The sequence below is a fragment of the Ictalurus furcatus genome, chromosome 8 (genome assembly GCF_023375685.1).
Source record: "Ictalurus furcatus strain D&B chromosome 8, Billie_1.0, whole genome shotgun sequence".
NCBI classification, from domain to species: Eukaryota; Metazoa; Chordata; class Actinopteri; order Siluriformes; family Ictaluridae; genus Ictalurus; species Ictalurus furcatus.
This window is the reverse complement of record NC_071262.1, coordinates 18865753-18889587: the sequence shown is the minus strand read 5'-3', so window position 1 is coordinate 18889587 and position 23835 is coordinate 18865753. Positions and strand designations below refer to the sequence as shown.

The 23835-nt window shown below is 38.2% G+C and overlaps 2 protein-coding genes across 11 annotated transcripts; one reads left to right on the top strand and one right to left on the bottom strand.

Annotated features, from left to right (window-relative positions):
- Window positions 1-34: 34 nt before the first annotated feature.
- ccdc135 (coiled-coil domain containing 135) lies at window positions 35-13179 on the bottom strand. 9 transcript variants are annotated; one of them, XR_008386583.1, is made up of 20 exons: window positions 12987-13179; window positions 11792-11933; window positions 10042-10216; window positions 9555-9680; window positions 9039-9233; window positions 8711-8872; window positions 7153-7368; window positions 6868-6984; window positions 5966-6038; window positions 5716-5844; window positions 5486-5614; window positions 4204-4412; window positions 3782-3982; window positions 3350-3460; window positions 2993-3103; window positions 2481-2675; window positions 1309-1448; window positions 1130-1196; window positions 800-974; window positions 35-559 (listed from the first exon to the last, which is right to left on the bottom strand). XR_008386583.1 is itself a non-coding variant. In XM_053631288.1 (18 exons), the coding sequence occupies exons 1-18, from the start codon at window positions 13114-13116 to the stop codon at window positions 475-477; spliced, it is 2646 nt and encodes an 881-aa protein (XP_053487263.1). In that variant the 5' UTR covers window positions 13117-13179; the 3' UTR covers window positions 35-474. The 9 variants fall into 9 exon arrangements, 5 of the variants coding, with proteins under 5 accessions (XP_053487263.1, XP_053487264.1, XP_053487265.1 ...); XR_008386584.1 differs by having other exon boundaries at window positions 893-974; XR_008386585.1 differs by having other exon boundaries at window positions 1142-1196.
- lcat (lecithin-cholesterol acyltransferase) lies at window positions 13168-22814 on the top strand. Of its 2 annotated transcripts, XM_053631296.1 has the most exons (7): window positions 13168-13326; window positions 13760-13962; window positions 15930-16086; window positions 17437-17552; window positions 19185-19280; window positions 20311-20535; window positions 21747-22814. In XM_053631296.1, exons 2-7 carry the CDS (start codon window positions 13815-13817, stop codon window positions 22337-22339), a joined length of 1335 nt encoding a protein of 444 aa, XP_053487271.1. In that variant the 5' UTR covers window positions 13168-13326; window positions 13760-13814; the 3' UTR covers window positions 22340-22814. The 2 variants fall into 2 exon arrangements, with proteins under 2 accessions (XP_053487271.1, XP_053487270.1); XM_053631295.1 differs by lacking the exon at window positions 13168-13326 and having other exon boundaries at window positions 13402-13962.
- Window positions 22815-23835: the final 1021 nt, after the last annotated feature.

Below are 23835 nucleotides of genomic sequence, written 5' to 3'. Positions count from 1 at the left end.
TAATGTAACAAACTATAAGATGCCTTCTGTTCAGTTGTGGGTCGATACTGCAAAATCAGTGGCTTTAATGGTGGGATTTTTAAAAAAAAAATTATTAACCTTACAATCATACAGTATGTGATAATACAGTTTGTTCCAGTGTAAAGATTTCTCTGCAGAGCATGAGTGAGCTGAAATGGTCAGCAGTGCTGACGGCCTGAATCCGTGAAACCAAGCCGATTTAAAAAAGGGGGGGGGAAAACACTAAAACCCTTAGATTTTCTATACTGGGTGTTTAAAATGTATGGATAAAGAATGGTGTTGATCAATGTGTTTTTGCTGGACTTTAAGCAGACCAGCCTGAATGAGGTGTTTTTACATGCAAGGGGGAAAATTCTATTAGTGTACTGTGGCTATCCACACACTAGATGCTGTTCTACAGCTACAAATATGTACCAAGGTAAACAACACTGAATTTTAGCACACAGGTGTACGTCATTCTAGGTGCTGCATCAGTCTCGGATCTTGTCTCAGCATCTTATCCAGGGCCAGGTACTTCTGTGGCGCTCTGTCCTTGTGGCTACAAAAGGAAATATGGCAAAAAAAAAACACCAAAGATTAATCACAGAGCCATTTCTCTAGACCCTTTGGTCACTAACATTAAACATATGTATATGGAAGACATGACTGCTGTGACATCAGTACTTGCTATACCGGCAAAGGGTTTTTTGTTCCTTTTATGCCATAGCAATATACCACTGATCATGCTTTTTAATCATTTATAGTTACGTTTAAGGTTTAACATCCACAAACACATTACAAGTTTAGCGCTTCTGTTATTATAGCAGCCATAAACCGTTGTTCCCTCTCCAGCCCGTCTTTTTTACTCTCTTCAGTAATACAAAACACAAACTTCTGCAGACTTTACTGTTGTGGAAAACCTCTTGACTGTTAAAGTGCTGACAGTAGAGTCCTTCCCTAAAAGTGAAAATCTCCTGCTGGAAAGTGTAACAATATCAAGGATTATGCATGTTTGTTAAATAACATTATAAATCTGTTTATTATAAGCTTTATATTGTATATCCACTACTGTAGGAGACCCTATAATATACTAGGTTACTATAGAAACAATAATGTTAGAATAACGTGCATTATGATAAACCTGTGACTTATCAACCTCCTGTCCGAGCTGCTGTTGGAGGAAAATTTATCACCACCTACTGACCAATCAGGTTGGAGAATTAAAAAATGTGATGAGCTTAAAAACTGAATTCATTAGAAAAGAATCTTAGATTATCAGTGTGAATGAGGTGAAGTTGAGGTGTGTACCAGCTGAGGCGCAGCTTCAAAACTTTGATCCTGAACATGGCTTCGGAGCAGTAGGCCAAATACGCTTCCTCATCCTGTTTTGTGAAGGTGAACTGGTTCTTCTGGTACCACTGCTGCTTCTGCAGGAGCATCTTAGTCTCCTATACACAAAGAGAGAGGGAACAAAGTTCACATAGGAGCAGGTTGGATTTATCCTGCAGTGTAAATGTCAATACCTGTAATGAACATGTCCTATAGACCGCCTCAATCTAATTTGCTATTCTTTGAGTTTTCTCTCTAACAGCAGGTCAGAGCCTCTCAGTGAAGGAGGTGTGGCCTCTGTGCATGTCAGTCCCAGTGAAGGAGGTGTGGCCTCTGTGCATGTCAGTCCCAGTGAAGGAGGTGTGGCCTCTGTGCCCGTCAGTCCCAGTGAAGGAGGTGTGGCCTCTGTGCCCATCAATCCCAGTGAAGGAGGTGTGGCCTCTGTACCCGTCAGTCCCAGTGAAGGAGGTGTGGCCTGTCAGTGGTTTTCAAAGTGGGGGCTGCCAGGGGGCCTCAACAATTTGGTGTGAAAAATAAATAAATGTATGTTTTCTCTTTCTCACTCTCAGACAACCACACACATACAATCAATTCCTAATGTAATGTAAAGATGCAAGATGTCATTATTAATTAAAAAAAAGGGGGGATATATTCAGAAGTCTGTATTTTTAATGTGTTTTAAAGACATCTTGCAAAAGGGGGCCTCGGTCAAATTTTAACACCCTTTGGGGGGGACTTGCCCTGGAAAAGTTTGGGAACCTCTGGCCTATGTGCATGTCAGTCTCAGTGAAGGAGGCGTGGCATTTCTCTTTTTGTTTTATAAGATGAAATTGTTTGAAAAGTACTGATTTGACTACATTTTGTTATTAACACACCTGTGAATCATTCTGAAGTTACAATAAAACAAATACAAAAGATATGATGTTATGAAAGCGAGGAATGTAAATCTGGACCAGTTGGGCTGTCCCAGGAGTTTAAGGTTTAAATAATGAGGTGTCAGAACTGATAAGGTTCCTCAGATGAGCAGTGAAATGTCTTCCAAGTTCTTCAGTCCAGCTACATTAACACAATTCAAAACATTCCAAATAACCTGGATGTCTTTAAAAAAAAATCCTCACAGATACACAAGAGATGTCAGATGTGAGTGTCACCTTTTCAAATCGAGCCTGGATGAGGTTGGCCTTGTCTATAAGTCTCTGCTTTTTGCTGTCGAGGCAGTCTGCATGGATCTGCATTGCCTGCTGCTTGGTCAGGATCTCCGGGTCTCCCAGCCGAGCCAGGAACGGAGCCAAGATGTCCACATCCTCGCACTCTTTCTTCAGTTGCTTCTCTTGGGCCAGGTGCTTCTACAGGAGAAAAAACTTCAAATTTATGGCTAAGATTGACAATTTAGTTATTATTTAACAGTACTGGTTAGAATGTTATATGGTGATGAGTAGTTAAAGCCTCAGGGAGCAGAAGCTATTTTTTATTCAAAGTTTAATTTAGATTTTTTTTTAATGATGTCAAGTATCATTGAAAGATTTGAATAATTTATGCTACAACCCCTGAAACTTGTCTTTATGAGAAGATGCTTTTCTAATATTTGGTTCATTAAACAAATGAAATGAAATTAGATAGAAGTATGAAAGGTGAGTAATTCCATATAGAAATAATGCCTCACCAGCTGTTCCATGTGCAGGCGTGCCTTCTCGTTCCTGGCCATGTCGTAGATGGAGATCTTAAGCATAATGGCACTCTCCTCCCGGTCTCTTCCCTCTAGGATGTCCCTCACCTCACACACACATAAATAAATATTATATATATATACACATTAATATACATATATATATATATATATATATATATACACATATATATACACACACATATATATATACACACACACACACACACACAGAGAGTATCTTAATTTTCAGCAATTTCAGAGACTGATGAGGAAATAAATATAAAGTTATACAGATCTTGATAAATGAAAAAAAAACCCCAGCTTTTTAAAGAAAAGCTTTAATATTATTACTTCTTTCTCAGAGTCCTTGATACTGATTAAGACTTTCTCCTCCTCCTTCATCAGTGCCGTGAGGGTCTGGTACAGGTGCAGTTTTGGGAAGGGTTTTGCAAGCGGGTCCACCTGCATGTACACAGAGAGGAAGACGATGAGAATGATTTGAGCCATGTCAACCCACTCAAAGGAAAAGTAAACCTTTTTTTAACTTAAAATGGATTTATCTTCAAACCAAATGTTAGCCAAATGTCTTTAAGGAATCTCTACAGCAAGAAGTTTTATTCTGTTTGTATGGGAATTATATTTATTACACTTTTGTGTTCCTTCTTTAACCACTGACACCAAAAATAATCAGATGATTGTTGAAAGTGTGCCTTTGTTGTCATTTAATGAAATGACCACTAGAAGGCAGAGAAGTGGGGTTTTTTTAACGTCTTGCAGTCAAACCTGAAAGCTGGAGACCATCTTGTCTGGGAAGGGGTCGTCAAGGTTAGAAGGTTTTTCAAAGATGTCAAAATTTGGAACGATTTTGTCGTCCTCTAGATGGTATGTAACCTCAATTCGATTCTGTGAAATCTGGAAAATTAGTTCAGCCACATCCTTGCTGGCTGGTTTGGATCGATCCCTATGGAATTTTACCACAACCTTCTGCTTACAACACACACACACACACACACACACACACACACACACACACACACACATTATTGATCCAGTTCCCATGGTACATAGGAGCCATAAGGTCATAATGCTATGCTAACACAGTTAATGTGACACCACAAAGAAAATATTGATTATTGGTGGGTAGTGTTGTAGCAGGTGAAAGGTTGCAGTTGCAGTGTGTGTGTGTCTGTGTGTACTATCGTAACCTGAATGGGTCGCTGAACTCCAAGTTTTTGTGCCAGCTCCAAAGGTCCGTAAATAACGTGTCGGTAATAGAGGAAGTCAGAACGGTCCTGAAACGTCTCAGTCATCTCTGTCGGTGTCTCGACTCGACTGAGCAAGTTGTCATCTCGAGCTTTACTGTAGAACTCCATAAGACGCTCGATGTCAGGGCCCAGAGTCACATACCTGTGAGCTGCACAGAGCTGAGAATCTTAGTCGGTGTTTGGGTTTGTAGTTTACTGAGCTTTAATCTTTGGCTTTGTCTTTGGTTATCTTTGGTTAAAATGTAAACATCATTGTCATGTAAATAGTAGCACCTTCTGAGCCCTTCTGTTCAAAGACAGAGACTAAGAGTCTACTAAAGTGAAAATAAATAAATAACAACCAAAGAAATACCAAAACAAATAAATAAATAGATGAAAGTGTCTAACGTGTCCATTTTAATTGGTTGCCATTTTAACGTTACCTATTTAAAGTCATCAATAAATATATGTATAAAAGTACACATGTATGTCTGGTCAGATCAATGGACTAATGGGTGGATGGTTGGTTAGTCCGTTGGTTGGATGGAAGGGTGGTTGGATGGACAGATGAGTGAACAGATGAATGGATGGATGGGTGAACAGATGGATGGACTGATAGATGGACAGACAGAGGGATGGAAGGATGGATGGGTGGACTGACAGATGGATAGACAGAGGAATGGATGGGTGGATGGGTAGGCAGAGGGGTGAACAGATAGATGGATAGATGGATGGACTGACAGATGGATGGAAGGATAGATGGGTGAACTGACAGATGGATAGACAGAGGGATGGATGGATGGGTGGATAGATGGATGGGTGGGCAGAGGGGTGAACAGATAGATGGATAGATGGGTGGACTGACAGATGGATAGACAGAGGGATGGATGAATGGATGGACGGTTGGGCAGAGGGGTGAACAGATAGATGGATGGACTGACAGATGTGTGAACAGAAGAATGGATGGATAGGTGGATGGACTTACAACATATCTGAATCAGATTTGATTGTATAATCAAATCTTCCTATTTCTTACTCTCTATTCATTTGCTCTTTTTTGTTCCGTATTGATTATTAAAACAATTTACTAAGAGTACAGAGTGAGACGTTATCACTTTTCAGCATGTAGCTCCTCCTTGTTAATTGTTTTGTTTAAATTATTTAATCAGATTTGATGACAATCACTGAGTGTAACTCCCTCTGTGTAATATAGAAACATAATACACAAACATAATGCATTTACTTTTTAGACAGAAGCTCCTTCCTGGTGAGAAATGCTCTGTAGTGACATTGGTGGCTTTCTTCAGTTCCCTCTCCTGGAGCTCATCATGCCGGTTCTCATACCACTCATTCACCGTGTTGAGCTGAGTGCCTTCACAATGCATAAAAGGAGGGAGGAAGGATGAAATAAAAGGAGGCATCAGCTGATATGTGTCAATTTTTATCATGAAAAATTTTACTTATGAAACTCACATTCCAGGTCATCATAAGTAGTGAGTCTTGTGACTAATCCGTCCTTCAGGAGATAAGGGGAAAACTTCTCCAGCGTGGCCTTCCTGTAACGGATAACCTTCGACCCACCAGGGAAACGACTTTCCATATCTTTAAATGCAAACAATGAACACCAAAAGGTCACAGAGGCCACTGCATGGAACGATATGTTAATATAGGACTGACCAGGTGTGCTGAGGTTATTAAAGGTCATGCACATGATAAAAATGACCTTCTTCTGAGATGTGGATTTGTGTAACCCAAGACTGAGGCATCTCAAAAAGCTTAGGCTCTTCTGTCTCCTCCTGAAAAAAATAAATGTAAAATGATCATTAAAAAGGTCATAGTTTATTAAAATTATACAAAGCCATTAAAAATGGAGATTTATTTGGGACTGTTTAAGACAAGGCTACAAATCAAAAGGATCCTGTGAGAAACATGAATGTTCATGTGTTTTTATATATTTTATTCACTATAAAACCAATAGAACCAAAACTTCTTTTTTTTTCTTCCAAAAAACATAATGTAGAATTCAGTGTTTTTAGGTACAATAAGAAATTTGATTAAATTAACGATTACTTGATATTTAAACCCAAGGCAAACCTAGGATTTTCTGAGAACTCCTAAAACTGCATCAGCATTCAGTACAATTTTATATGTATTCTTATTATTTATAATTCATTATGATTACCTCCACAATTTGTTTTACTTTTTGTTTGATAATATTCTGCAGTTAAGTACTGATTTCAGATATAGTGAGAGTTAGAACAATGGAGAACCTCAAATAAAAACGTGTCTTTATTGTGAAGACATGTCATAAAATGAATAATAAGTGAGATGGACTACATTTTGGTGTTTTGTCTTTGTGCTTGAATATTACCTTAAGCTCATATGTGACATTTCTGACAATTTTTGGAGGATCCTTGTTTAATTTCATTTGAAACTGTCTGAACTGCATGCTCCTGTATGCATTATGTGCTATAGTTTCTCCTGCTTTCAGTTTAATTAGTGAATAATGATGAAATCTTGTATGAAAACTCTAGGGAGGAGTAATCCTGTTGAAATGAAGTCTGGGTGTTTAGTGCACGCTCAGACTGGAAGGTGTGTGAAAGCAGGGAAACCGGCTATACGTACATCGTTCTGCTCCTTATTTTCTTCTCCTGTTCCATCAGGAGGGACTAGAGGTGAACTGCTATTGGTACACAACATGTACTCCCACTTTAGCACATCATGTAGGTCATATGTCATCTCCTGAGAGATACAAAGCCAAAAAATAAATAGCAAAGTTTGCCCAGATCCAGATGAAGTGTAATAATGAAGTGGGGAAAAAAACTTTCAACATTGCAGGTACAACCAATAAAACTAAAGCTTAATCGCCATTTAACACAGTCATCAGCGCAGAACTCCACACATACTGACCGTACAGCCGGAGCGGCAGTCCTGCATGTTGACCCAGTAGTTCTCATGGTTCCAGACGCTCTCGATGCCGAGGAAACACGCGCTGGACGTGGGATAGCTCTGGCCAGAGAGTGGGTCGATGAAGAAGTTCTCCAATATTTCACGTTTCCCTGCCAGAACCAGAACCCAGCTGTGAACCCGTAGGCCCCACAGAGGATCCACAGGACGCTCCTGCTCCTGTAGGAAAGGAGAAACATAAAATCTGTCAATTTTATTGTAGCGTACAAAGCCGATGACATTTCAATTTTACAGGATTTAATCTGTGAGGATCGATTTCCAGTACAGCTAGGTCTTTCACGATACATGATAAGAACGTCTTTAGGCAATGACTTGCCAGGACATTTACATTTATGGCATTTGGCAGATGCCCTTATCCAGAGCAAATTATAGAAGTGCTTTCAAGTCTCAATCAATAAAATCATTCTGATACTGGTTCACTAGGTCACGGATTAAGAATAACATCCGTCTAAAAACTCTGTTAGGGAAGTAATATCATAAGAAAAGCACAGAGACAACACATTTTTTTAAGTTACAGTGTTAATTTAAGTACTTCAGGAAAAGATAGACGTCATTTGAAAACTGCCAGTGAGTCAGCTGTTCAGACATCTAGGGGAAGTTCCATTCCATCACCTAGGTGCCAGAACAGATAAGTGTCTTGATGCATGCTGTGACGAGGAGGAGGGAGAAGCCAGGTTGTGAGGATGCACACCTGGTACTGATTTGGCTAATCAGTAGGAGAGAGAGAGATAAAGGAGCGGCTGGAAGCACCAGAGAGACACACACACACACACACACACACAAACAAACAAACAAACAAACAAACAAACAAACAAACGTGGGCTTTATGTTACACCAGTGTGTGTTCTGTTCTGTTTGAGTTTGGTTTATTATTAAACTTTGTTTATGCTCGGCCGGTTCCCACCTCCTCTTTGCCCATCTTTAACGTTTGTTACACGTGCCTTCCTTGTACCCTGAGAGATGATGGGACCAGTCGAGGAGTGCTAGTGGATCAGCGGGAATGTAGGGCCGTGCATGGTGCATTAAGCGCTCTGTGCTTAGTGGGTGCTGGTCCGTTTTTACCTTTGTACGCAAGCAATAGCGTATTAAATCTGGAAGCCAGGGGAGGGAGCGTAGCAATGGGGTGGTGTGGGAGAACTTAGGAAGGTTGAAAAGAAGTTGTGCAGCTGCATTCTGGATCAGTTGCAGAGGTTGAATGGTGCTCAAAGACAGACCTGCCAGGAGCGATTTCCAGTAGTCCAGTCTCAAAATGACATGGGACGTTAACTAGATAATCTAGTATCTCAAAACCCAACAGGAACTCTATGACATTATAGGGGCACTTTGTTGCCTGAAAAGTGTGAAGACTTTTGAAAAGACTAAAAACTCCACTCCACATCGTTATGTTCTTTGCCTTCATCTTGTCCATTATTTTCTAACATCAGGACGCTTCATGATCTCTTACGCAACACATAAACATGCATGTATCATAATCAGTGTGCTCTAATCCCTTAACTCTGACCTCCTTTTGTCTTTCGGCTTCCTGCTCCTTGGCGAGCATTGCGAGATGCTCCTGCTGCTTTTTCTCCTCCTGACGCAGCTCAAAGGTGCTTTTCAGTTGTTGTGCAGGCTTAACCCTGTACTTCTTCACGTCCTCCTCCTGCCTGGGTGGCTTCCCCTCAACCTACACATAAGCAAACAATGAGAACCTAATTATCACTGCTTGTTTTAGCTATTTTTCTATAATAAATGCAGTGTAACCGCATCAATAACTTTACAGATATAAAAATCATACAACATGGAAATCCAAATGAATCATACATCCTCGAGGCGGCTTTGTGATCGCTCACCGTGTCCTGGGGTTTGAGTAGTGGACATTCCTGGTGGCTCAGATCGAGCAGGCACATCTCTTTGACAGCGTAGCCGCTGACACCGTAGGCGTTGTAGCCTGCGCCCAGCAATAAACTGCAGAGCAAGGTGGAGTAATCAAAACATGTACCTCTCCGAGTCCGCACCACCCACGTTGGAGAGTACAGCTGTCTCGGCTAAACAATTCACACAGTCGAAAGAACAACATTACCGCTCTGTATGCTGATGAGCTGTTGTACAATGGCTCACACATGGAATAGTCAGTCTGAACATCTCTGTAGATAGTGTGAGCTGATGAATATCTTGTGTATTTTTGTGTATTTATTATACTGTTATGCTCTTGGTATGAGCACAGGGCAGTCTTTATGGTTACAGCAGCAATTCTTAAGTACAAATCTACTGTATACAAGTGAGCTTATTCACTGAAGCAAGGTAGGGCATGAACCGTTTTTGAGAAGTGCAATATTTAGCGTAGAAGCAGAAGAAGTAGCTCTCACCACTTCAGTTGGACATTCCAGCAGCTCCAAAGTCAAAAAGTCAGAGATGAAACTAGCACAGCCTTGCCAGTCATACAGCTCACGGTACGGTATCAGCGTACGCCGCAGCGTGGTGCTCACAAACTTCTGTTACAGCAAAACAAGAACACAAACAAAGTTATACGGTAAATGGACATACTTAGCCCTGAGTACCAGATGTATAGTGTAAAATAAAATATTGTGACAGTGTTAAAAACTTCAAACTGCCATTCATTTTTAATCCAGATAGAACCTTATAATACAAATGTCATGATATATCTGATAACATTTCTTAATAATAGTAGACTAGTAATAAAGAACAGTGTGTGTGGTACTTTACCAGTACAGAGGCACCAATACAGAGAACAGTATCATATTATTGTATCATATTTATCAGTTCAGGGCAACCAGTGACTAGTGTCTGTGTTGGGAACCTAGTGTACAACTCATGGTGTTGTAAATACTGCACCTGCACTCCGAACTCATTGACTGGGCAGAGTAGCAGCGGTTTGCGGTCAGGGTACAGATACGAGTACTGAGCGTGGAGGTTTTCTGCCATGGACACCAACAGTTTCTCTTTAGCCGAGTTCTCGCTGTATGAGGCAGGACATTCGGCCTGGTCTACTTTAGGCTTCTGCTCTGACCTGTAAGAACAGAGTCATTTTGGATCAGTGACATTTCTACATTATAGCAGTTTATTTGGTACTGAGAGTCAACTTAATTATTTCTTGGCTTAGTCTGCCTAAATACATTGCTTCTAGTGCATGAATTCTAGCTACTACGCTGTTGCTTACATAGTTTAATGCATAGCACATTTTTTTTAATGTACTGTTAAAGGTGCAGACTGTAATTTTTAAAAGTAGAAAAGTTGGTTCTGGGTGGCATAACAGAACAGTGTTTGAGTTATCTTCAGGAGATCGTGAGTTCGATCTGTGGACAAGGGAGCAAAATTAGCTGTGCTCTCTGATTGGGAAGGTTAGGATACTTTCTCTCCACTGTCAATCACAGCGACACTCGGCAATTGTAGGCGTCTGTGAGCTCCAGTATGTGGAAGAGGGAAGATAGCAGATGGCAGTTATGCTTCTCTATCATGCAGCATTAGCAGCAGTTTGAAAAAAAATACGTTTGGCTGGCTTCTTGTGTCTCAGAGGAATCACGTTATCCTTTACCCTTCCTGGGTTGGTAGGTGGAGTATAATAGGGGAGAGTTGTCTAGCAGGTGACCAAACTGGGGAGAAAAATAGGGGTGGGGTGGAATTCTAAAAGATTTTAAAGAATCTCTAATCTACCTTAGAAAAGCTGTTATTGAAATGTTGCCAAACCCCTTAAATTAGTTTCTGTTTACATTTCTACAGCCCTGAAATGAGCTCCACCCCCATAAAGGACAACCCTGCCTATAGCGACCATACAGTAAGACTAGAGCAGGTTGAACATAAGCAGAAGGCTTGTCAATGCTTTTACTCCCATTGTAGTTCACCTTGCAGGCAGTAGAGGGCACTGAAAATTGCAAAATGCTTCTTTTTGCAATATTAGTAATATCAAAATATTATGTGGTAAGTACATAAGTGGCAAAAATGCTGGTGTGTGTATACCCTTCTTAAATCAGGTCCTAACTCACTTGACATTTTGCAGCCAATTTTCCTGCCCATAAAGCTCTCCGCATTCCACAACCAGTCAGAACCTGCTCATTGTTCAAAAACGACGATTAAAAATGCAATTGTCTTAAATCTTCCTGGCTTAAATAAGGATTCATCCATTTTTGCACAAACAGAAAGCGTAATAACAAAATGTACAATTTGTAATATATGTACAACCCCTGCAAAACCACAGAGGCCCACAGGTCTTAAAGTAAACAAGTGACTCACAGCACAGCAGAGCATGTTCTCTGAGTCTGGAACATGTTTTTAACGTTACAGTTATATGTCAACTATTGTACAAATCTTTTTTCCTACAGTTTATTCTACATGACCACACACAAAGAACATGCCAAGGCTACTGTTTGCTGTTTCATCACATGCTGATATAAATACAGCCTATATAATTTTGTTTTGTTTCTTGTCCCTAAAGGCATAGCATGTGTGATATGTTTCTGTCATTGCAGTTAATGATTATGTAATGTAAACAGCTTTGGGGTTGTGAGCATCATCTGGCATAACCATGATAATGGCCATCTTTAATGCTGAACACAGAGCAAACACCAGTGAACTTTAGTAAACTCACATATGGGCAGCCGAGAGACTGATTTGCACTTTGTCCAGTTCCCGTAACTCTCTCAGGCCTACATCCTCTCTCTCCTCCTCCTCCTCCTTCTCCTCCTCTTTCAGTTTGGCTTCTTCCATATCAAGCTCCACTTCAGACAGCACTTAAAACATGGCAGAGTAAAGCAGAGATTATAGATTCCAGTCTCACAGAGATTGATGCTCCTTAACATAATGACTTTGGCTTATTGAATGAATTTGGCAAACAGATAAATATAACTATAAACAAACTTAATGTGAGGTTGAAAAGTAAATCAAATTTAATATTATATATATATATATATATACATACATACACACACACACACACATACACACACAACCATTGAACCACCAAATATCGTTAGATTTCCTTTCATTTTAGGGAGGCTGCTAGTCATAGACAGCTAGAAATATTTGTTATGCTATTTTAGTTTTAAAAATTTTTTTTTACAAGAATCAAAAATCCTTTTTAAAGTGATAATATTAGATTATTATTATTATTATTATTATTATTATTATTATTATTATTATTATTACATTAAATTACAGAAATTAATTACAATGCCTTCCACTAATATTGGCACCCTTGGTAAATATGAGCAAAGAAGGTTGTAAATTGTCTTTATTGTTTAACCTTTTGATCTTTTGTTAAAATAATTCACAAAAATACTCTGCTCCCATGGATATCAAACAATTGCAAACAAAACATTTTATTTAGTTTTTTATCCAAAAACAAATCTTTGTTAAAATATATTAACATTAAACTTTAATGTTCACATCTGTTGAGGTCTAGTTGTCTGTTCTCTCTCTATCTGTGAAGTGAATAATAATAATAATAATAATAATACAATTAATAATTATTATTATTATTATTAGTAGTAGTAGTAGTAGTAGTAGTAGTAGTAGTAATAGTGGTAGTAAAAAATGTTTTTAAAATGAATGTAACACTGTAACATGTAATAATTGAGAATACCTGAGCACTTAGCTCAGCTGGTTTACGTTAATAAATAAGATAGGCTACTAAATGACACAAAACTGCAACTAAGCAAAAGCTGAAACTTTATATTTCAGAGCAATAATTTATAATTTAGCTGCTCAGAGTGTTTATTGTCTGATTCCGTAGCATTTTATAACTATATTAACAATTATAGCTGTATAACGTTAGTTAATTTTACCTTCTTTAGTGGCGCTTTTCGGTTTCCATGGTGACGAGACCGTGGCGCACGCCAATGACGTCGAGTCGGTTAGCACTTCCGGGATTTTCTTTTGGTACAAAAGGTACACCACACGCACCTTCCCATGCATAATTTCTACACTAATGGTATAGAATCTGTGCCCTTGCTGACACCACAGCAGAGAGAAGGAACAGTACAGTTTGGTGCCTTTGTTTATGAAAGTGACAGGCTGAATTTTGGAAGAGGACAGTATACTGGTACTGTAGGAACTGTTTGCTTTGCCGGGATGATGCCATGATGCCATGATGCCAAATGGCACATGTTTAAGTGTGTACGGCAGGTGAGCTCGCGAGGTTAAATATAGCTACAGTACACCGCACTCTCTCTCTCTCTCTCACACACACACACACACAAATAAAAAGACTAAACTAAATAGAATAAAATACAAACATTGAAATAAATAAACAAATTAATAGGGCAAACGATTTACATAAATTATTTGCAATATAAAGGCTCTATATACAGAATAATTGAAAAAAGAGGGGTAAATGAATAGAATTACAGAATAAAAGTGAATTTACTAATAAAGGTTTTTAAAAAAAAGCTAATTAAAAATATAAAACAATAACAAAGAAGCGCAATCATAACAAAAAAGGGCAAAACAGACACACATTCTCTCTCTCTCTCACTTATACACACACACTCGCTCTCTCTCACTCACTCACTCACTCACTCATTCTCTCTCTCTCTCTCTCTCTCTCTCTCGCTCCAAGCAAACAGAGAAGTTGAGTCCGTAGACCGCAGAAACACACAGCAGGGACAGCAGAGATGATTCCTCCATCGCACGCGCTCGCCACCGCTCTCACCGTCCTGCTCGCGCTTCAGCAGTCGACAGGATTCTGGCTTTTTAACGTCATCTTTCCGCCGACTGCCGGACCTCGTACGGAAAACAACAGCACGCCGCCTCTAATCATCGGTAAGATCTTGACAGATAGACTGCAACGCACGAGCTTCTAACCCCATCATGAATAATCAGTTTATGTAGCCTTCAGCAAAACCAGCGTAGAATTTACTGATAAAGTATTACATTAAATGTTACTGTCAGTTTAACTCTTACAGTATAGAATTAACGCCACTAGTGTTAACATATGCAATATTAAATTAAACCTCACCCAAAGTATTTAACTCCTACAGTGCTGCATGGACTTTTATAGTCTTACATTAACACCATCAGTGACTGGCTGTCCCTTACAGTGTTTAATTGTTGAATTTTGAACACTCACTACATTTAGTTGATATAACCCCTACAGTTTAGTGTTAAATGAACACCTTCAATAATGAATTAGATGTTAAAGAATTAACATCTGCAGTATTGATTTAACCCTCTCAATAAAGAATTAACATTTGCAGTATTGAATTAACCCTCTCAATAAAGAATTAACATGTGCAGTATTGAATTAACCCTCTCAATAAAGAATTAACATGTGCAGTATTGAATTAACCCTCACAATAGAGTTAACATCTGCAGTATTGAATTAACCCTATCAATAAAGAATTAACATCTGCAGTATTGAATTAACCCTCACAATAGAGTTAACATGTGCAGTATTGAATTAACCCTCTCAATAAAGAATTAACATCTGCAGTATTGAATTAACCCTCACAATAGAGTTAACATCTGCAGTATTGAATTAACCCTCTCAATAAAGATTTAACATCTGCAGTATTGAATTATCCCTCACAATGTTGAATTAACACCCCCTACAATGCATCATGAATCTTCACAGTGCTAAATTAATACTAGATGTAATTAACCCTTATGGTGTTGAAAAAACGTTTATAGTGTTAAATGAACACCAACAATAATGATTTTAACTGCAGTAACATCTGCAGTAATGAATTAACCCTTGCAATGTTGTATGAACACGCAGAATATTTAACTCCTAAATAGTTGCATGAACTTTTTCAGTGGTAACACCATCAGTAAATAAATCAACCCTTAGAATATTGAATCAAGATCTGTAGTATTGAACTAACCATCGCAATGTTGAATTAACACCCGAGTAACTCTTGTAGTATTGCGTGTTTTTTTTAAAGTGTTAAATAAGCAGTAATAAATTAACATCTGTAGTGCTGAATTAACCCTTACAACCCAAAGTATGTGATCCCTATGGAGCTGTATGAACAGTGTTTTACAGTGTTAAAATAACAAGCAATAGTGAATTAACATCTGAATTAATAACTACTGATTTAACCCTTAACTTCCACAGTATTTAACTCCTATAGTGTTGCATACATTTTTAGTGTTAACACAAGCAGTAATTAATGAACATCTGAAGTGTTAAATTAACCCTTACAGTGTTGAATTAACACCAAATGTATTTAGCTCCTACAGTGTTGCATGAACTTTTACAGTGTTAAAATATCATGATCAGTGATTAATTAACCCTTGCAATGTTGAAATAACATTAGGATTATTTAACTCGTATAATCTTGCATTAACTTTTACACTGTTGAATTAACACCAGCAGTAATTAATTAACATCTGCAGTATTGAATTAACTTATTAGTTCTTTAATACATCTTTACAATATAGAACTAAAGCCAGTATTGTTGAATTAACTGTTACACTTTTGAATGAACTCTGTGTCAAGTTAAACTGATACCTAAAATGTTGAATTAGTTCTTGATGTTGAATTAAAGCAAGTTGAACTGCATTATCGTACAGTGTTAGTTTATGTGGTTTTGAATTACTACGTATAGTATTTAACCAGCTCTATCAATGTATCTCTCAGATTCACTCTTTGTCCAGTGTTTAAAGTCAACAGTGTTACATAATTGTCTCTGTAAACAGTTCTTTCAATGCTGCAAGAATGTTGCAAAATTCAACACTGGGTTTGTACACTCACTTCTTTGACCTGTGACTATTCGGTGTGATTTTAGTGCCAGGAAATATAGGCAACCGCCTCGAAGCGAAAATAGACAAACCCACGCTGGTGCACTGGCTCTGCTACAAGAAGACAGAGAACTGGTTTCCTCTGTGGATCGACCTCAACATGTTCATGCCCATCGGTATTGACTGCTGGATTGACAACATGAGGTGAGGGCACACTTCATAAACTTAATAAAATGGAATAAAAGTGAATAAAGTCAGTAATTTCACTGTTATTCCTAACATTTCCCACAAATACAGTGGGAAAATAACATGAAGCCTCCTGAACTATGACAAAACACACAGATAAAGCAGGTGCTCTGGACAAACAACTACAAATAGTATTACAAGTCAAAAAACAGGCCCAAGACATTGTTCATAGATACACAGAATGCAGTAATTATACAAAATAACAGTGGGGCATATGCATAGACTGGCTCTGCAAATGAAATATAATTAGAAACCAACATAACATATATTTTTAGCCTGGAGCCTATCCTAGGGAACTCAGGGCACTAGGCGGGGGGACAAATCCCCAACCCTGGAGGTACGAGGCAAAAATGCTAATCATGAAGCCACCATGCCCTGCCCCTCATTAGGCCAGGATACCTCAATCTAGAAGCCCTTAAGGCAGGGGTTCCCAAACTCCATGACCCTATGGTGTAACTTGATATAATCTCTTTTGTTTTACTTGGTTATTTTACAAATGAATATAACAAACATCACTCTCAATTATGAAAATGTATTTTGTTTGCTATTATTTTTAAATAACTTGGGGTACAGTTACTTGAGGTAACTGTTTTAGTTCTGACATGCTGTATTAGTGTAGGATTCAGCAGTAAAAATGGACACATGTATCAGTCCATCTACCTCAGCTAGTTCCTGATCAAGTGACTCTGACATAGTGGAAAAACAGAAGCCAAGAAAAGAAACACAAAAAAATATCATAAAATGGTTATTGGATATAGATTTACAAGCCTCGCAGCAAATACCTTTCACATCACAGAGAAACCAAAATGCAAAGGAGATCACGGAAAATGTATAAGTACATCAACTGGCTTCCCATCCAACAGCATCTAGCAGAAGGTTAATATTCGATAGCACAACCTTCTTCTGAATATATAAAATACACTTTATTTGTTTACATGTGCTTGGTCAATTTACCAACATCTATTCTCAGAGATACGGTATTGTACTGTGGCCAAGAAACAAACAATGTAAATTTACCCTAATATGCTACTAAAGTTGCAGCAGATAAAGCCACCTAAGTGACGAGCAAATGTAGGAGATTGTCCAACAGGTTTGAGGAACATTGTAAATAAAATCCTATTCTTAATAATCTGCTATAGTCGAGCACTATTGACTAATTATTCACACTATGGTGGTGAGTGCTGAGCTAACACAGAGAGCTTTGCTATAGCAATTAACCTTTTGTTTTTGGAGCATTCTCTGGTGCCAACAATGTCAGCAAATGGACTCCAGTTGTCAGCATTTCACACCTCCTTTCTTGTGTTGAAGGATCGTGTATAACCGAACGACTCGCAGGACGTCCAACTCTCCTGGTGTGGAAGTGCGTGTCCCTGGATTCGGCCAGACGTATACTATAGAGTTCCTGGATAACAACAATCTGGCAGGTACCTGCTCTGACACCAGTATCACTCATTTACAATCAGTGAAAGGGAACTCATTAGATAAATTAATTAGTTTGAAAATGTGGCTATAGCTGAATGACATGGTAAAAATTTTAATTGACACAATTTTCCAACTATCACGAATATAGTCGGGCATCCAAAACTCCTTTAGTTTACACTGGAGCTACAAAGATAATGTTGCTAACAAGTATTAGAAGTCTATCTTAGCTTTTTTTTTTTCTTTCTCCAAACCAATGCCCAGGTCATGTGGTGGGAAGTACTTGAGAAATTGTACTTTGTTACTGTACTTAATTATTATTTTGGCATATTTACTGTATACTTTACATGAGTGTTATTAAAATTGAATACTTATACTCTTATTTATTTACATTTCAAAGAAAAAAATGTTCTTTTTACTCCTTACATTTTACTTAGACCTTTAAAGTACTCGTGGCAAATCTTGAAGGTCTGTTCTTCTTTCATCCAGCCAATTACTGTACAATATATATCAATCAAATGGGTCCGGTGTAGTATCCAATCATTTCAGTTTAGCATCCAATCAGGGTTCAGCAACGTAGACAAAAAGCTCAAGAATCATACCAACTAGTCATTGACCATAACCTTTTCATGCTACAAAACGTAGTTAGTGCTATAGCTATCCATGTGTATTTGAAGATGGATAAGCAATGAGACTCCACCCTGACCCTACCTGTCAGTGTTTAAATGTGCCGGTGTAAAATGTTTCAATGTGCCGGTGTAAGCAAAGATTTATATAGAATGAGGTATCTTATTTGCCTAGCTGGAAGGCATGAACTCCATCTGATTTGAAAAAAGCATGTTGAGGTAAGTTTGTTTAATTTACTGGTAACATGAACTGGCTATAAGTAACTAAGTTAGCCTGTTTTTTTTGGGGTTTTTTTGGTTTTTGTTGTTCTTTGCTAATGCCAGGTTAGACTAGCATCGATTTCGGTAGCTAACGTAATTGGCTAGGCGGCAAGTCAAATTCTAGCAAATGGTAAATATTGTAAACTTAAATGGCAAAATGCGTAGCTGCTTTACAAATAAAATAAACTTATAACAGTTTTAGATAAGTAATAAAAGATGAAAACATGATAACTTAATTTCATGAATTAAAAAATTTACTTTTTAATACTTGAGTACATTTAAACTTTCGCTTGAGTGTAGTTCTAGCTGAATACCTCCATTTTTAATTCAGTAAGATTTTGACACATTATTTATTCTTTCACTTAAGTATCATTTCTCACTATTTTGTCCACTCCTGCCCAAATCTTGATTATACACCTTTGCTAAGATATGAAATGCCATTTTTAAATGTGACATTACTGAATAACTGTGGTTTAAGGTAGATGCATTTTTAGTGAGATAGATTTCCATTACACCAAACACATTGAATACCAAACACGTCTAGGCTAACTGATTACTTCTGAGGTAAGAGAATATCTATGTAAGAATTTTTTTTTCACAAAAGTTAACTCTAACAGTTAAATCTGAATTACATTTATCATTGATTGCAGAATTTAAATTAACCTGAACAAGTCCAATCCTGTTTCTTATCTTGTTCATCTCTGAGATTCCCCCCTTCGCTTCTGACATCCTACAACATTCTGTTTGTAGGTTATTTTCACACCATGGTTGAACATTTGGTTAGCATAGGATATGTGCGCAACAAGACTGTTCGAGCAGCACCGTATGACTGGAGAATTGCCCCAAGTGAGTCAAACCTCTTTCTCTCTCTGAAGTTCTTCACATCATGTAGATGATAAATTTGACAGTGTAATTATCCAAGACACTTGCACTCATATTCTGTGTTTTATCATCTAGTGACCTCTTAAACTGGTACATCCAGATTAATAGTTCCTCATTTTTTAAATATAGTTTTCCAATAATTTTGCTGTAGTTACTGAATAATTTATAGTAGTTACTGAACAATATGCTTTACTTGTTTGTTTGTTTTTTAATGAATATTTGAATGAATATTATTCTGATAGTGGCACGGTGGTACAGTGGGTAGAGTTGTGAAGCCAGTCCATCACAGAGCACAAACACATTTACATACATTCACACCTATGTACAAATTAGTGTAGCCAATCCAAATACACACGTATTTGGAAGGTGTGAGGAAACTGGAGAACCCAGAAGAAGCCCACACAGACATGAGGAGAATATGCAAACTCAGCACAGAGAGTAACCTGAGCACAAGATCAAACCAGAGACCCTGGAGCTGTGAGGCGGTAACACAACCCACTGAATCAACATGCTATCAGCTGGCAGTTTAGAGGGTTAATTATCATGGAAACTGGACTTTTGTAGTTTGTTTGTCCAAACAACTAATCAGTTCAACAGATTAAGAATACATTTATAATTAGCTACTCTGGGAACTTCATTAGTCCTGTTGATGAAGAACTGATGAAGATTGGGGCAGTGGTAGCTCAGTGGTTAAGATGTTGGACTTCTGGTTAGAAGAGTTCTACTGCCAAGCTACCACTGCTGGGCCCTTGAGCAAGGCCCTTAACCCTCAACTGCTCAGTTGTATAAATGAGATAATTGTAAGCTGCTCAGGATAAGAGCATCTGTCAAATGCCATAAATGTAAATGTAATATAAATGAAGAACCTTAGATGAAAACTAAAGTTCATCAGTAGAACCATTCAAGGCTCACAAATGAGTGACTGACAGTCGCACTGACATTCCCAATGATCTGGTTAACTAAACTCTTTCTGATTGTGCGTGGTGTGTTCCAGATGAGCAGGCTGAGTATTTCGCACGCCTGAAGAGCCTTGTAGAGGAGATGCACGATGAGTACAAACAGCCCGTCCACCTGCTGGGCCACAGCATGGGTGGCCTTTACATCCTCTACTTCCTCAACCAGCAAAGCCAGGTCTGGAAAGATCGCTACATCAAGAGCTTCATCTCTCTGGGAACACCATGGGGTGGAGCTGTGAAGCCCCTCAGAGTTTTAGCATCAGGTAACCAAAACAGGCCATTATTATTATTATTATCATTATTATCATTATTATTATTATTATTATTATTATTATCTGTAATTTAGATTATAGGTTTGTTCTGTTATTGCACCCAACGCTGAGTGGTAAAGATGAGGAATTTGTTAGGAATTGGCCTAACTGGTATCTGTTGTATTAACTAGCTTATGTTAATATTTACTACTTGTATTTTGTCTGCACATGTGTGACAGTCCACAAGTGGGCTGTGCTTAACTGCTGTAACAAGGCCAATTTTAATTTTCTGATCCTATCCATCCATCCATCCAATTATATATCTATCTGCCTGCCTGCCTACCTGTCTATTTCTCTCTCTCTCTCTCTCTCTGTCCTCTTTATGCCTAATTTCAGAAGCTGTTAACTCTAAAATTATTGCCATTAGGCCTTATATCTTGCAATGCTTTTGTTTCTGTCATTTGTCTCACTTTCCATCTTTGATTCTGACAAGTGAGTAGTGAAAGGTTAAATGTATCACCAATTCAGTAGAAGTAGAGGGAGGCGTGATGGTTATAACAATGGGTCAGTTGTAATAGCACCAGTTGCACCAATCAGGGTTAAGCTAGAATCACATGATCACTACTGCACACATCCACCTCCTTCCTGATCTCACATGTAGTTTCATGGCTGTGTAAGCAAAGCAGCAGATTTCAGAGACAAAACAAAAAAACTAATTTAGTTGTCATAAAGTAATTTTGGGGATCAGGTTGATATTTTGCTTAGCACTGATGTGTTGAAGTCAAAATGATATAACTGCATACGCCGTTATGTTAAAAGGATCAGCACTGTAATATGTTTTGTTGTAACAGTGGAACTCTCTGTATTTCACATCAATTCATGAAGCCTGTGATATTGTCACAGAGGATGACTGATATTTGTAGTAGACAAATGTAGGTAATGTGTAGCTAAATTTGAGAGATCTAACACCAAAACTCTTAGAGTTACAGATCATCCTCAGTCTTATTACATACAGTGAATGCAGGACTTTGGCAGCTTGTCCTGGGACTTAAATTTCTGGTTAAGCCCAGTGAAAATGGACCAGAAACTCTGGAGCCAAGTTGAAGCACCAGGTTTAGCCCACAGTAAAAATAGGTTACTGTGGCGGACTTATGAGTATGAATAAGAATTTAGCCAGACTCTGAAACTGATTTTAGTATTTTTGATTTTCCCTCACTCCTCAGGTGATAATGATGGCATCCCGCTTGTGTCCTCCATCAAGATCCGCGAGGAGCAACGCATGACCACCACGAACCCCTGGATGATCCCATCTGAGGAGGCGTGGCCTGAGGATCATGTCTTTATCTCCACGCCGTCCTTCAACTACACTCACCAGGACTACCGCCGCTTCTTCAGCGACATCAGCTTTGAGGACGGTTGGTACATGTGGGAGAACACGAAGAACCTCACAGCAGGCCTCCCCACCCCTGGAGTCAAGGTTTACTGTTTCTATGGGGTTGGCCGACCCACACCCGTCACCTACATCTATGACGAGCAGTTCCCGAACAGTGACCCCGTGGACTTTCTGTACGAGGATGGTGATGACACGGTGGACAGCCGCAGCATGAGCTTGTGCAAGCACTGGATAGGCAAACAGGATCAAAAGGTGTACGTGACCGAATTCAGCGGCATGGCTCATCTTGACATCGTCTTCAACCACAACGTCCTCAATGCCATCCAGGAGATCCTAGAGGGAATGATTCCGAAGGATGAGACTGTCCGTACTGTTTTGGTCAAACAGTCTCAGTCGCGCAGTCTTATCAGCCAGAGCCCTTAAATAAAGATCAATTTATAAATGCATAGTGGTTAAGTTTAAAGCTGCCTAAGAGAGTTGATGTCTTTTAGGACTTAGAACTGAGGCAAAGAAGGTCCTTTACCATGTGTACGTTTTTGTATATATTCACAAACATAACCAGAAAATATGAAAATGCCTTTGCAGTTTGTATAGAATATACAGATTCAACAATATGTACAGGTTAAATATATATCATCAGTTGAAAACACTCACATTTAGATTCACACTTACGTGTACATTCACATTTACAGTGGTGGTTCAACAGTTAAAGCTCTGGATTACTGATCAGAAGGTCAGGGGTTCAAGGCCAAACTGCCACCGTTGGGCCCTTGAGCAAGGCTCTTAACCATATCTGCTACAGGGGTGCTGTATCATGGCTGACCCCAGCTTCCTAACAAGCTGAGATATGCAAAAAAAAAAAAAAAAAAAAAATAATAATAATAATAATAATAATAATTCACTGGGCTGTAATGTATATATGCCAAAAGTTTCTTCTTCATCATCTTTTTTTTGTCCTTCTTTTAGCCTCGGTTTTGCTCAATATGACTCAGTGTCACCGCCTGCTGGACAAAAACACTCTGCTTGGGAATTTTAAGATCAACATTTTCACTACATAGTTTGTAAAGTTTAATGTCTTTTTTATGACATCTATTTTACAATCAGTACATCAGTATTCGTAGTATTAGAATGTCTGTTTTTATTTTTAACACCAATAATTATTAGTACACTATTCAATGATGTGTAAATTTATGACAAAGAACGAATTAACCAAGAATGCATGTTATTGTTTGACTCTACTGTATACATTTTGAAAGCCAAAACATTTTCATGTCTCTTTTTTATGTAGCCATCTCAAGTGTCTTGGTCACATCTGCATCAGATACATCTGCAATACCAACATGGATGAGCAGAGACTGCAGAATTTGTGTAAAGTATGAAGGCTCACCGGTGCTGTTATCTCTCCACCAAAAGCTGGTGTGTTATTGTCATGGTGTTCAAGCAACCCTTGACCTGATCTGAGGGCTCAAAGTCTGTTGTGCATTAGCAGAAAAATCGATTTTCCAAAAACATGGTCGGTATTGGACACATTTGAAAGAGCAGATCAGATGATGGAAGGACAACTAAAAAATAAACATGTGCAATATAATAATGATTAGTGCAGAAGGTGACAACATGAGGCAAACACTTGTGAGTGTTCCAGGAGTTTTCCCAAATGCAATGAAATGTATATATATATATATATATATATATATATATATATATATATATATATATATATATATATATATATACACACACACACACACATATATATATATATATATATATATATATATATATATATATATATATACACACACACACACACACACATATATATATATATATATACATATATACATATATACATATATACAATGTATGTATGTATTCATAATCAGAAAACACTTTCTTATTAGTAATCATTAAGGTGTAAT

Coding starts and splice junctions, on each gene's coding strand:
- ccdc135 (XM_053631288.1), bottom strand. CDS start 13,116: ATGCATGGGAAGGTGCGTGTGGTGTACCTTTTGTACCAAAAGAAAATC. Junction 4,413..5,485: donor AAGGAGCTTCTGTCTAAAAA/GTAAATGCATTA, acceptor AGCTCTGTGCAG/CTCACAGGTATGTGACTCTG. Junction 3,104..3,349: donor TCAAGGACTCTGAGAAAGAA/GTAATAATATTA, acceptor TGTGTGTGTGAG/GTGAGGGACATCCTAGAGGG.
- lcat (XM_053631296.1), top strand. CDS start 13,815: ATGATTCCTCCATCGCACGCGCTCGCCACCGCTCTCACCGTCCTGCTC. Junction 13,963..15,929: donor CACGCCGCCTCTAATCATCG/GTAAGATCTTGA, acceptor GTGTGATTTTAG/TGCCAGGAAATATAGGCAAC. Junction 19,281..20,310: donor TGACTGGAGAATTGCCCCAA/GTGAGTCAAACC, acceptor GGTGTGTTCCAG/ATGAGCAGGCTGAGTATTTC.